The sequence below is a fragment of the Sardina pilchardus genome, chromosome 9, assembly GCF_963854185.1.
Source record: "Sardina pilchardus chromosome 9, fSarPil1.1, whole genome shotgun sequence".
Taxonomy (NCBI): domain Eukaryota; kingdom Metazoa; phylum Chordata; class Actinopteri; order Clupeiformes; family Clupeidae; genus Sardina; species Sardina pilchardus.
In genome coordinates, this window is record NC_085002.1 from 30,222,500 (window position 1) to 30,235,784 (window position 13,285).

At 41.5% G+C, this 13,285-nt stretch overlaps 2 protein-coding genes and 1 long non-coding RNA gene across 4 annotated transcripts in view; 1 reads left to right on the top strand and 2 right to left on the bottom strand.

Annotated features, from left to right (window-relative positions):
- Nucleotides 1-275: 275 nt before the first annotated feature.
- Nucleotides 276-2,492, bottom strand: LOC134091928 (uncharacterized). Its single transcript, XR_009940151.1, has 3 exons — nt 2,261-2,492; nt 1,968-2,099; nt 276-1,312 (listed from the first exon to the last, which is right to left on the bottom strand). It is a non-coding gene; the product is annotated as an uncharacterized LOC134091928 (long non-coding RNA).
- Nucleotides 2,487-5,875, top strand: eif6 (eukaryotic translation initiation factor 6). Of its 2 annotated transcripts, none has more exons than XM_062544664.1 (7): nt 2,487-2,599; nt 3,138-3,285; nt 3,445-3,530; nt 3,808-3,983; nt 4,250-4,426; nt 4,988-5,169; nt 5,377-5,875. In XM_062544664.1, the coding sequence occupies exons 2-7, from the start codon at nt 3,179-3,181 to the stop codon at nt 5,384-5,386; spliced, it is 738 nt and encodes a 245-aa protein (XP_062400648.1). In that variant the 5' UTR covers nt 2,487-2,599; nt 3,138-3,178; the 3' UTR covers nt 5,387-5,875. The 2 variants fall into 2 exon arrangements, with proteins under 2 accessions (XP_062400648.1, XP_062400649.1); XM_062544665.1 differs by lacking the exon at nt 2,487-2,599 and adding an exon at nt 2,909-3,033.
- An 819-nt stretch (nt 5,876-6,694) lies between these two features.
- The window catches only part of esyt1b (extended synaptotagmin-like protein 1b), a 25,548-nt gene continuing 18,957 nt past the window's right edge, over nt 6,695-13,285 (bottom strand). The window contains exons 43-52 of the mRNA XM_062544668.1: nt 12,465-12,554; nt 12,177-12,272; nt 11,601-11,672; nt 11,421-11,507; nt 10,796-10,942; nt 10,399-10,553; nt 9,954-10,085; nt 9,179-9,287; nt 8,749-8,798; nt 6,695-8,648 (exon numbers count right to left, since the gene is read on the bottom strand). Coding sequence (XP_062400652.1) covers nt 8,624-8,648; nt 8,749-8,798; nt 9,179-9,287; nt 9,954-10,085; nt 10,399-10,553; nt 10,796-10,942; nt 11,421-11,507; nt 11,601-11,672; nt 12,177-12,272; nt 12,465-12,554 — 963 coding nt within the window. The 3' untranslated portion in view covers nt 6,695-8,623. The remainder of the gene's footprint in view (nt 8,649-8,748; nt 8,799-9,178; nt 9,288-9,953; nt 10,086-10,398; nt 10,554-10,795; nt 10,943-11,420; nt 11,508-11,600; nt 11,673-12,176; nt 12,273-12,464; nt 12,555-13,285) is intronic.

Genomic DNA, 13,285 nt, shown 5'->3' on the forward strand with positions numbered 1-13,285 from the left:
GGGTTATTTTCCGACTGATCAAAGTAAGTGAATATCAAACTCAGTCTGTTTTCAAAATACAACACAAAATCTGAGTTTTTTCTAACAAAAAGAAATGAAGTTCCACGATGACTGTGAGTTGAACGTACCCCCTAATAAATGATTGTGTAAATATAAAAATCTGACACACTTTTGAAAAGTCCAATCTTTTCTATATTTTGTTTTTTTCTGTCTGATCTGTTCAATCTCAGAAACGGATAAAAGTTAAAAGAATATGTTATTACGCACCATATTATTTAAGCTTTATTTACAAAAAACAACAACACTTTTAATTACATGAAGGTAAACATTGTTTTTATATTATTTTCATTCAACAGTTCCACACTGTATATCTACCAATATCACCATGTTCTATTAACAAAGAAATGTCAATAAAAGGTTTAAAAAGCTTTGCAATGGCTGATGACAAACATGTGTCCTGACCTGTTCACCATGTTACACAGTTGAAGAAAAAAATGAGTGTTCATAAGAAATCTCATGATTCACGACTCCCATACTGTTATGAAAGCCCAAAAGTATGTAACTTCTCCAAATTACATGCCAGACTGTGAAGAATGTGCACTATCACAAACAGCACCTGGCTAACAAGGGTAAATGGAACACCAAATGAGGTGTCGATTTCACCTAAAAGATAGATACTTTCAAACACAGTGTTATTGATGCAGATCCCTATTCTCTTAAATCTTCAATTTTTTTTTCAAGCCTGATAAAGAAAAGCCCGGTAACTTGGGTAAAAAACTCAGCATAAAGGTCCAAGCCATAGGAGAAGGGTTTATTTTTGCATGCTCTATAGACTTCCCTTCCGAGTAGCTGTCTGAACGAACCTGGACAGTAATAACAGTGCAATTAGCACTGCACCTGAACCACCCACGTGCAGCGCGGCCACTTCCTCGGCTGTGCTTATGCTTTTTATGCACGCTAAATTGGAGTAAATCGTGAGGCGCAGAGGTGAACACTCTTAGCTTTATTATCCTCTCGGGATGTGGCATCAAAGCAAAGGTTTGGGGTGTGTGTGTCTACTGTACGACTGTTTTTAAATGCATCGCCTGCCACCAACCCACCACCCTCTAGTACCAGTTGGTGCATGAGATCATGAAGCACATGTCATCCACCTTCTTGTCGGCCATCCTGCGCTGAGGGAGCTCCGCAGCAGGCTCCTGTGGGTTAGGTGCCACGTCAGCCTCCGGATGGGCATCCGTGCTGGACTGCTTGATGTGGTCACTAACGTTGTCCAACCGTCTGGTCTCCTCTACGCTCTGTCCAGCCCCCATGTCTGCATCAAACACAGTCAAACATACCAACTTACTGTATCTAAATAATAGGTGACTAAATAATGGATCTGTGCCTATGTCCCCTGGTAAATGGGTTGATGTGTTAGGTATGGTTTATATATATTTTTTTTTTCATCACCTCACCTCGAGATAAATAATGATGATAAAAAGAAATCAGTTCTGTAAATTGACAAGAAAAGATCTAACAATGTTCTGATAATCAAGTAGACACTGAAAGAATAAAAACATGAGGGCCTGCTACTTGGACAAACTTTTCCATGACACCTCATTTTTGTTGCCCCCTTGTGGGGTGTATTGGCACTGTTTAAAAGCCCATGTTTACAGGGCTGGTGCAGACTGGGCGGCTATCTGCTATCATGTAACAAAAACAGTATGCAAGAGTCCGAGCTAGGTCTGTAGACTGCCATAAATCGATACATTAGTATGATTCACAAGTGTAAACTCCATTTACAACCAACACTGTCACAGTTGAACAACAATAAGGTAAAAGTTCAAGGTTGTCTTAAAACCATTTTGCAGTAAGGCAGGTGTGCTTTGTTTACAAGGCTGACATGCACGAAGAGGATTAGTTTGGGTCGTCGGTGCACACATATATCTACATTCACTACCCGTTTGGCATGAAAAATATTACCCTACCACGTTGGTCCCAGCCCACGGGATTCTTCGGTCTCGCTATTCCAATTAGCCGATGGTGTTTCTAGGCAGAAAACGTGGCCACGTTGGTGGGTGGTGATGCCTCTGCTGCAATGACGTTTCACAGGTGGCTAGCTAATGAAAGTGTCAACAAATAAGACGTCACACAGAGCCCTTAGAGTGGTTGGCTCACAAATCCACTGTGCGTGAATTGAGCGCACAGTTGCTATGCAGGTTATAGAAGGGAAGGAGAGGGAGAGACAAATACGCTTGTATTTGATTCACAAACTGCTCACCTCTGTAAATCGAATGCCATCAGATCTTGGAAACAGTTACATAGTGTCACTCCTGTCTTTGTTATGCAACGTGCACCAATAACATTTACCCCTCTAGTCCCAGACCAGATTATCCTGACTATTGTCATGCATTAATCACCGGGCTAAATAAAATACTACACGTGAAATGCCTGAGGTTTATTCTTCTTATAATGGAAGGAAGATACATATTTCCGCGAAGAGGGTAAAGAAATGTCCCGTATCGGCCTATGTACTAAAACGTCACAACGCATTGACGTTCTAGAGGAAGTGAACACGTGAGTTGGGAAATCCACGCCTGTGTTGAGGCCATTTCAACTGGTAAATGTGTATTCATTTTAGATCTAAGTTCATTGTTTGTGGAAACAAATAGACCAATATAATAATTATAATTTAATTTCGTACTGTATCACGTGTATCCGGTAACTGTAAACTTACGATTCTGAGTACTTTGTAGTTCAATATTCATCAACTAGCCAACATTAGCTACCGAGTTGGCTAATAGTACCTTTAGCCGTGAGTAATATTTGGGTAAGCAAACTTGCTATCTCTGAAGTAGATCCACATAGTTAGGCGTGTCCATTACAAAGTACACGAACATCTTGACCTTAGAAAATGTAGTTACATTGCTGTTTCACGTTAGCCATTTGATCCATTTAACGCTGGACAGCATTGCCAGTAACATTAGCGACAGCCCACGTTGCCTTGTAAAGTTACAGACCAAAGTTACTGTAACTTCGGTCTTATTTCGAAAAGTAGGTGGACGTTTACATTTAGGGTAGTGTTGACTGTTAGCTACCTACACAACTCGCAAATAGACTTTGTATTGTTGATGTATGTTAATCCTTGTCCCTACCAGGTGTATACAGACGTAACGTTATTTCGACCTGATAATTCATCATGGCAGTAAGAGCATCTTTTGAGAAGAACAACGAAATTGGCTGCTTTGCTAAGCTCACAAACACGTACTGTCTCGTCGCCATAGGCGGATCAGAAAACTTTTACAGGTATTTTTTTCACTAATCATTATTTTATGTTTGTGTTTAATTATGAACAAAAGCTAGTTGGAATTTGAAGGGGGACTGTCATTTAATGGGTCCTTCTCTAGTTATTTCAGTGTTATCTTGCCCAAATGACATGCCAACCTAATGACTGCCTCGTTTCAGTGTGTTTGAAGGGGAGTTGTCTGAAACTATACCTGTTGTCCATGCTTCAATTGCTGGATGCCGTATAATTGGAAGAATGTGTGTTGGTAAGTACAGTTCATAGGAAGATAGTTAGGAGGAAGATAGATCATTTGGATAGTTGATGTGTTTTAATGAGACAATTTGAATGTTCTCATGTGATGTAAGATCACTTTTGTTTTGATGGGTGGATTGGAACCTATTTCCCCTGTTGTCATGGCCATGTAATGTTGCCATGAACATCTGAAATAGAAGGGGTTTTTTTGTGTGATATGGGATTTCAGCTTTTTTCCTGGGATGTAATATATATTTTTTTCAATTGACTCTTGTAATCCCTCTGTTTAGGAAATCGCCATGGTCTATTGGTTCCAAACAACACCACGGACCAGGAACTGCAGCACATTCGCAATTGCCTCCCAGAAACAGTGAAAATCCAGAGGGTAGAGGAGCGGCTCTCAGCGTTGGGCAATGTTATTGCCTGCAACGATTATGTCGCATTGGTCCATCCAGATCTAGATAGGGTGAGCAAACTGAACCACTGGTATGATGGGCAATGGTATCTTTATTGTATCCAAGGGACTATTTGTAGTCCAGAGAGCAGTGTTGCACACATACCCCAGACACAAATATCACAGCTGAATGCCCAAGATATTCAGCCCTCCACAGAAAATAGCCTTAAAAGGAGGAATTTATTTTGACCCCTTTGCTGGGACAACACACATGGGTGATTTATTTTGAAGAATTCCAAGCAGCATGAGTCATTATGATTTTTTGTTTCTCTGATCAGGAGACTGAGGAGATCCTGGCAGACAGTCTGAAGGTGGAGGTGTTTCGTCAGACCATCGCCGAGCAAGTCCTGGTGGGCAGCTACTGTGCGTTCAGTAATCAGGGAGGTCTGGTGCATCCCAAGACATCGATAGAGGACCAAGACGAGCTCTCGTCTCTTCTTCAAGTGCCCCTTGTGGTGAGTCTCATCAGCAGTGTGGAAGTTTATTTCTGACTAGTTATTTCCATCAGGAAGCCCATTGGTTGGACTCATTTATTTATTCCCAAAGCATAAGTTATTCTAAACATGGTGATGGTGTAGGTGTTGCTTAAAATCTAATTTGAGGGAGCTGTTTCAGTGTTCTTCTTTACTCCGATGTATTCAATCATCCATCAAATTATTTCTTCAATTCAAATGTGCTGCTAGTATGAGGTAAACATCTCCACGCATCAATTGAAGGAGGCAAACATCTCCACGTATCCACATATCTATTGAATCTCCACGTAGTAACATGCCTGAATACACTTCATGTTGAAGGAACTCTCAAAACCAGATGTGCCTGTTAAACTGATGCTGGATTGTCTTGTATCAAATTTAACCATGATCCACATGTCATCTTTACCCATGCTTTGAACCCGTAGTTTTTCTAAGATGTCCCTCCTCCTTCCTTCTAGATATCCATTGGCGTGTTGATTTGATGTACAGTATCTGATCTGTATTGTATCAAACTGCCCTAACATGATCTCTCCCCCGCTGCAGGCAGGTACAGTGAACAGAGGCAGCGAGGTCATAGCCGCCGGTATGGTGGTGAACGACTGGTGTGCGTTCTGCGGGCTGGACACCACGAGCACAGAGCTGTCGGTTATCGAGAGCGTTTTCAGACTCAGCGAGACGCAGCCCAGCGCCATCGCCACCTCCATGAGGGACTCCTTGATTGACAGGTAAGCATCTTCTATCCAGTTGCGTTGTCTAACTTCCTTTTTTTTTTTTAAATGTGTGGCTGATTTATATGATCCACAGATAGCGGCTTTGAGAGAAGGCTGATGGATATCATGATGTTACATTGTTTAGTAGTTAAGAAATATACCCACTTTTTCATCTTGTAAGTGTATTACAAAATTGTAATTAATTTCTGACTCTACTTTCAGCCTTACATAAGACCTGGGTTTGGAGCAGTGTTGGAACTCAGTCAGAGAATGGACGACAACACACCAACCATTTTGCACATCCAGATGGACAGCATATGGTTGTCACCTGATCGATAATGATTCAACCTTATTAGACAATTACTTGGCCTTTGTAAAATGCACATTCCGTCTGTGCAGTATAACTGTGTACCTAGCGGAGACAATGTCGTGCTCTCGCATGTTGTATAACGGTAAAATGGAATGCTTACCGAGGGGGTGACGTTTCACCTTGTAGTTTTACTTGGTAATTTTTCCAAAAATTGCAAGGAAACTCCAGCTGTGTAAACTATGTACTGTCATGAAAGACTGGAGATTGTTTTTATTGTGTGTGTTCCATTGCTATATGCATTGCAATACAAAGACTGCTTTGTCTGATATGAAATATAATTGAGATGGGGGTGAATTTCACCTCAGATTTCCGCGTCCACTTACAATAAAGATGCTGCATTTTCCTACCCTATATTTGTGTGGATGATTTCATGCATTGGCAGACAGGTATCAGTGGCATTGCATTGCATACATCGCTTGGATGTCCTTTTATATTTTGTTATTTACAATTCAATTAAAAAAAGGGCAGTTTCTCTATGCAGGTATAGGCAAGGAAGATTAATTTAGCAGATGCTTCTATCCCAGGAAACTTCCATACATGTACAGTATGACAATTATGTTACTAGGGCCATTATTTCCAGAGGAACTTGGGATTAAGTGCCTTGCTCAAGGACATGATGGAAACTGGGAATTGAAACCAGCACTGTACTTCAGACTACTGCATGCTAGCCCAGCTTTTACGATTGATGACATACTTTTGTCCAGTCTATAGTCATGTTTTCTGAATTGCAATTAGTACATTTGTCTGTGGTGGACCATACCATTAACACAACTCCTGTTGCTTTCACACAATATACAATCAATAATTGAGTTTTCCTTAAAGATAAATGTAATGCAATACCAAAATGATGGTCTTCTTTTCAAATTTGTATTGTGTATATTGTGTATTGGGTCAGGCAGGAGCAGTTTTGATCAGGAAGATTTTCATAGCTAGTGTGCAGTGATTGATTATGGTCTTCTAAGCTCTTCTTGGATAGAAAACATGTACTCATGTTTTGAAATACTGAGTTGACAAATCCAGATTGTGTGTTGTGTTAAAAGTTTAGGAAAATTGTATATATAAATGTTTGCCAATAATTATATTTTTTTAAAAAGGAGACGAAGGTACAGTATGAATTTAGAAGTGTTCAGCTTTCTCATGTTGTGTCGTGCATGTTTAACGTCACTCCTGTTCTTTATCCTGAAGGGAAAATATTTAATTTTATTCACGGAAAAACATTTAACATCATAGCAAGGCAGCAGATAAGGTGAGGAAGTGCAAAACAAAATACCTGCATTAATACAAAGATTGTGTGAGCATGTGGTTATTTATCGTTAACACTTGTGTAGCATAAGCATGTATGAGCCAGTAATTTTATTACAGGGCTAAAACTAAAATGACCTATATAGTCTGGCCAGCATGCTTTTACGTAATACCAATAATTAGTAAGTAAGCTAACAAATAAATTCACTCATGCAGACAATCAACAAAGAATTGCACAAACAAAAACTGTAAAGGCAAAATGGTGAATCTATATAGGCAAACACTGCACATTGCAAATTGACCTTGAAAAGCAGCAACAAAGATGAGTTTTCTGTTTGTGTCAAAAAGTATATAAAAATTGAATAAACAAAATATAAAATAAAAAATATGAACAAAATACTAAGAAAATATAACAATACAGTGCAAAGTATCCCATGGAAAATAGTGCTTCTGGTTGGAACATTTAAATTCTAAAGCATGCAGTTTGTCCATTTTCTCTAATCACAATCTAATCAGATGTAAAATCTTGGTCCATTCCCTTTGCTAAAGGGAACTTACTTCGACACTAACAGTGATTGGCCATTGGCAGATGTACCTGATATTAGTATGTGCCAAGGGTGAGGCACACTTCATTTTGGTCTGTACGTGTAGCTAAGTAAAAACATATTAAAACCTTTTTTGGCAACTGAAGCACTTGAGGCATTTGACTAAAATGGGTCATATAAAGCCTATGGGAGAGTAGACTTCAGCCACCTAGCCACGATATGGTAGTGATGTTTTACTTGCAGTTTGCAGCAATTATGCCAAATAATGGCATATTCCTGATAGCTAAAGACACTACATCCACAAACGCCACCACAAGTAACTTTCAGAAGATAATACTAGTAAAGACAACTTGCAGTGTAAACTAATACCTTTGGTGGATTTGTGGAGAATATGTTTACAATTAAGGCCATTAGCAGATCTATGACATTTAATATGCATTGCATATCACTACTCTATCGCTACAAACAGCAGCCAAAAGTGTTTGATGCAGTATTACGCTAACATACTTGTGTCATTGAAAGTATTTTGAAATAGATTTGCTGGTTAGCAATAGATATTATAAATCACACCTCTCATGTGGACTAGACAAATGGTCCATGATATACCGACAGTTTCTCAATTCTTACGATAAGTTTGATGCACTGCAATCATTTTCTTTGAACCTGAAAAATACTTCATACTTCACCAATAAGTACATAAACTTGTTAAAATATGAACACATTTCAAAACCATAAAACTAACACTTGTAATAGTTTACCTACTACGCCTCTCCATTCGACACGTTCTTGTGATATTCTTCAATTAAAATATGTAACATTCTGAAGTCTATACAACCTTCATCAGTAGCAATCTTACTTCCGAAGTCATCCATTTCACTCTAATCAATACATCTCGTAACACTTGGAACAGCGTAACATATTTGCTATTAACCGTCATTAATATGTGACCGAAACGGACAACATGTTTTACAAACACCTGCAGCCTTCATCCATCAGCATGCCATATTCCTTAGCTAGACTATGATATATGCAGGGCTTAAAGCAAGGAAATGCTCTCAGCCGATTTAGTGATCTGTTTTCAAATCTTAGACGGCCAGGCCCAAGTCTGAATTCTAGCGATGAGCCTGATAACAGTATGAGAGGTACACACATATTTAGAGTACAGTCACCCACACACACACACACACACACACACATACACAGGTGTGAGGTGGTGAGCACGGGGTAGAGGAAGGCGGTGATGATATAAGGTGCCCTGATTGTAGACACAGACGTTTGGCGCAGGGTTGATTTGAGGGAGCCAAGTTTCTCCTCACTGCTCTTCCCCCAGGTCAAACCTGTGTGGAGATGGACACAGTGTGTGTTAGACCCAGGCAATGACCAACAGTCTGATCGGACCATCTGGTGTGTTTTTATGTACCCGAGCGTGGCACTCACCATTCTGTCACGCCGGAAAGTAGGTCGATCTGCAACAGATCAATCTGCACCTGAAAGTAAGAAGTTGAAAAACAATGATGCAACTTGGCACTTTCACGTCTGACTCCCTGGTGACACACGCGCACACACATGAACACACACACACACACACACACACACACACACACACACACACACACACACACACACGTACACACACATGAACACACACACGCACACACACACACACACACACACACACACACACACACTGCATACAAAATGAGTCTGACAACAGACTGTATCCTGCATGTCTCAGCAGTACAGCAGCACATGAATATTTGAATGCTCAAAGTGTGAGCACAACCACACACACACACTCTCTCTCTCTCTCACACACACACACACACACACACACACACACACACACACACACACACACAGGTCCCACCTGCCCGACGACGTCTTTGTCTCGGCTCATGAAGGACGCGGCGTTGTTCTTCACAGAGATGCACAGCGTCCTATGCTTGGCTTCATCCATAGAGAGATCAAACTCAAACCTGGGAGATAATGGTTTTGATTATTACCACTCTGATAAGACGTACATATGCATGCGAGAGCACACCTCACACACACACACACACACACACACACACACACACACACACACACACACACACACAATCAAATGAAAACACATCTTAAGATATGTTGGGGAGAATAGGTTGAAACGCACCAACCCAAAGTAAACTTAAGAGAGCTTCCTTTGGGGACAGAACAAAGTCAAAGCTGAAACAGAACTTGGATTCACACTACTACCTTGCACACACACACACACACCCACCCACCCACAGAGGGCTTTGAGGATTACACCATCACAGCCTGTCTGGAGCAAAACATATGCACACACAAGCCATTACAGCAGGGGATTTGAGATCACGAGTGTGTTTGGGAGAAGAGAAGACTCCTCACACACACACAACTGCATGCCCTTAGACTCCTAACTTTGTCTGTCTCTTTCTCTATCGTTCACATTCACACACACACACACACACACACACACACACACACACACACACACACACACACACACACACACACACACACACACACACACACACACACACACACACACACACACACACACACACACACACACACACACACACACACACACACACACACACACACAGCATCACCGTCTATAGAACAGAGCAAAAACACACCTTTCATTATATTCAGGGTTAAGATCTCTCCTCTTAACACCTGTCTTTCGCTTGGTAGCCTTGCTCTTATCGGGCAGAAGAATGAGAGAGATGTACGTGTCCATGATGTCCTTGGATGAAGCCAGCAGATTCCTATACAGATGAGGCATAAAGACACAGGCGCACACACACACACACACACACACACACACATGCGCAAACACACCAGACATTATAGTGTCTGCTGAAAGCACCAACTGAAGCTAGAACCTGACACAATAAGACATGTTTTCATGGACACTGCAGTCCCTGACTCTACTGGCTTCAGTCTACAGAATGTATTTTTAGCACCATCTTGATTTTGCAAGTTAACACCAACACAACAGCAACACACAGCGGCTGACTGCTAAGTATAGAGCGTTAGTTTGGGGGAGAGAATGGTCCGCTGTGGCAGCCCAATCCACACCTGCAGCCGTGCACAGTGACACAGAGCTTCTTGTCCTTGGCGCGGTGAGAGAGGGACAGCTTCACTTGGCCGCAGCTCCCTGCTTGCCCACCGGGGGCAGCTCTGGGCAGAGATCCCGCTGCCTCCGGGGCGCTGGTCAGTTTAGACGCCAAGACCTACAATCAGAGAAACACTCCGGTTAGCATTATTTTTGGTACAGTGTTTTGTGTGTGTGTGTGTGTGTGTTTGTCTGTGTGTGTGTGTGTGTGTGTGTGTGAGTGTGTGTGTGTCTGTGTATGTGATTTTCTTCCAAAATCACACCCATAAATAACTCGTGGTGTTATGTGTTGTAAGGCAAACTCAGGAGAAATTCAGGAGCAACGTGAGTGTGAAGGAAAGAAAAAAAAAGGTTCCCTGCCTTGAGTTCCGCCCTGAGCAGAATCTGGCTGTCAGCTAGGGCTCCATCCAACTTGAACCACTGATCCAGAACCAGCTGAGGTTCCGACAGCAGCTCTCTGACAGGCAGCACCAGAGAACCCATCGACTGATCCCAGGCACTGGAGAGCTGGAGAGAGAGAGAGAGAGAGAGAGAGAGAGAGAGAGAGAGAGAGAGAGAGAGAGAAAGAGAGACAGAGAAAGAGAGAGAGAGAAGAGGAAAGAGAGACACAGAGAGAGAAAGAGAAGGGGGGTATAGAACAAAAGGCCTAATTGAAGAAGTATTTTTTTTAAAAAAGGGTATTAAAAACTCAAGCTGGAAGGAAGCTGAGTCTGGTTAGTCCTCAACCCTAATGGATAATCTTTATAAAAATGTAGGAATCAGGTCATGTCCAAGGCAGTAAAAACCTGCGGAAGGACCCTACATACATACCGTACATACACATACATATTTCTTACTAAACAGTTAGGTCATAAATAAAACAAACAAAAACAATTGATGTAAAGATAAATAAGTAACACACTGGATATACAGAGCTATAAGTGAATTTCATATGAACTTTAACATGTTCATATGAACTTCAATGTACAGTCCCATATGCACCAACCTTTATAATCAGCATGTCCTCCATGGGGTCATGAAGCAGGAAGTAAAATGACTCATCCCACTGAGGGGAAGTGGATCGATCCAACACCTTTAAGAGAAACACGGAAGCAGTGTTTGAAAAAAAGAGAACTGCAAGCCTATAAATGGCTACAGTAGAAATGGAAAGAAACCAGTCCCCAACCTTTGTTTTGAAGGACGTTCCACCCAGAACAAGCTCAGCGGCAGGCTTTGGCTCCTTCCCACTCTTCTTCAACTACAAATGCACATTTGTATCAATCCAACTGTGATCAAATCTGTTAAGAGCTACCCAGGCATTTAGGTGCAATAATGTTTACAGAAGCATCTGAAATCATTCAGGGGAAAAGCAACTACTGTACAATGTGTGTGTGTGTGTGTGTGTGTGTGTGTGTGTGTGTGTGTGTGTGTGTGTGTGTGTGTGTGTGTGTGTGTGTGTGTGAGTGTGTATACCACATCTATGGGCTTTGGAATATCTGGACCTTTGAGTATTAGGTTTGGGTGTATGGGTGTGAGTGTATTAGTACATGTTCTGTAGGTGTGGGCGTGTGTGTATGTGTTTGTTTGTTTGTTTGTGCGTGCATGTGTGTACGTAAGAGTGAGTGTGTGTTTGTGTGAGTGTTTGTGTATAGTATGTGTGTAAGTGTGTGTGTGTGTGTGTGTGTGTGTGTGTGTGTGTGTGTGTGTGTGTGTGTGTGTGTGTGTGAGTGTTTGTGTTTGTGTGTGTATGTGTGCCACTCACAGGCAGGGAATGGGCCCTGTCCAGGAACACAAAGAGCAGGGCTGCCGAGGGCACGGCCTTGTTCTGGTAGGAGTAGAGAGAGCGCAGCTGCAGTACCTGCAAACACACACACACACACACACACACACACACACACACACACACACACACACACACACACTTCATCCGTCAGTGTGTACATCCACCACCACCACTGCTTTATCTCTGTGAGCAGCACACTGACTCATTAAGACTGCTGTATAGTAGGAGGAGCAGCACTCTCCACATTAATGAGGAAAAGGGAGTGACCTGCTCCAGCTCATCTGCACTGGACGCAGTGGGCAGCCACTCCAGCAGCAGGTGGACCTGGCCCGTTTTGATGTCATTTAGAGTGTACCACTGCAACACAAACACAAACACAAACACAAACACAAACACAAACATAAACATAAACACAAACACAAACATCAGTAACACAGGAATGGCACCTACTCACAGGTGATTTTACACTTCATATCTAATGTCAGTTGATAGATTACTGGCCACAGATGCAACCATTTAACACTTAAGTATATTTACATGTATTCAAGTTAGTTAGCTGCTATGTTTTATCCAAAGAGACTTACAAGAGGCAAACATTACGTCTACAGTGCAACAGGAGACTTTAGAGGAAATAACAATATCATCATCATATTCGGTTTTTAAGTGATGATGTAATAATGGGATAATAAATCTCTTTCCGGGTCCAACGGCTTGCAGACTCGCTTGTTTTTCTCCATAGACAGTACAGTTATTTACTTATTACTTATTTACTTATTAACTATTTTTCCCCCTAGTCTGAGTAGCCTTTAAGAAAATGTTCATCTTAATACTGCCTCAACCTACAGTAATCAAATCCTATATTTCGCGGAAGCCTGGACGTTACTCTTGAATATATCGTCTGGCTGCACAGCTACAGTAATTACTCTGTTAAAGTTTAGCGATTCTGTTTTACAATCACTAAAAATGGAGGTGATGATGACAAAGTTTACAAGTTGAAAAAAAACGTCTGGCTGCACTAGCAATCGTCTTTTCACAAAAAAAGCTGTTGGGCCCGTGACATCGGACTTAAGAACAGAATTGCCTTTTAG

What these genes read in the sequence shown, in the direction of transcription:
- eif6 (XM_062544664.1), top strand. Translation starts at nt 3,179, where the DNA reads ATGGCAGTAAGAGCATCTTTTGAGAAGAACAACGAAATTGGCTGCTTT. An exon ending in AATTGGAAGAATGTGTGTTG is followed by an intron (nt 3,531 to 3,807) that starts GTAAGTACAGTT and finishes CCCTCTGTTTAG; the next exon opens with GAAATCGCCATGGTCTATTG. An exon ending in TTCTTCAAGTGCCCCTTGTG is followed by an intron (nt 4,427 to 4,987) that starts GTGAGTCTCATC and finishes CCCCCGCTGCAG; the next exon opens with GCAGGTACAGTGAACAGAGG.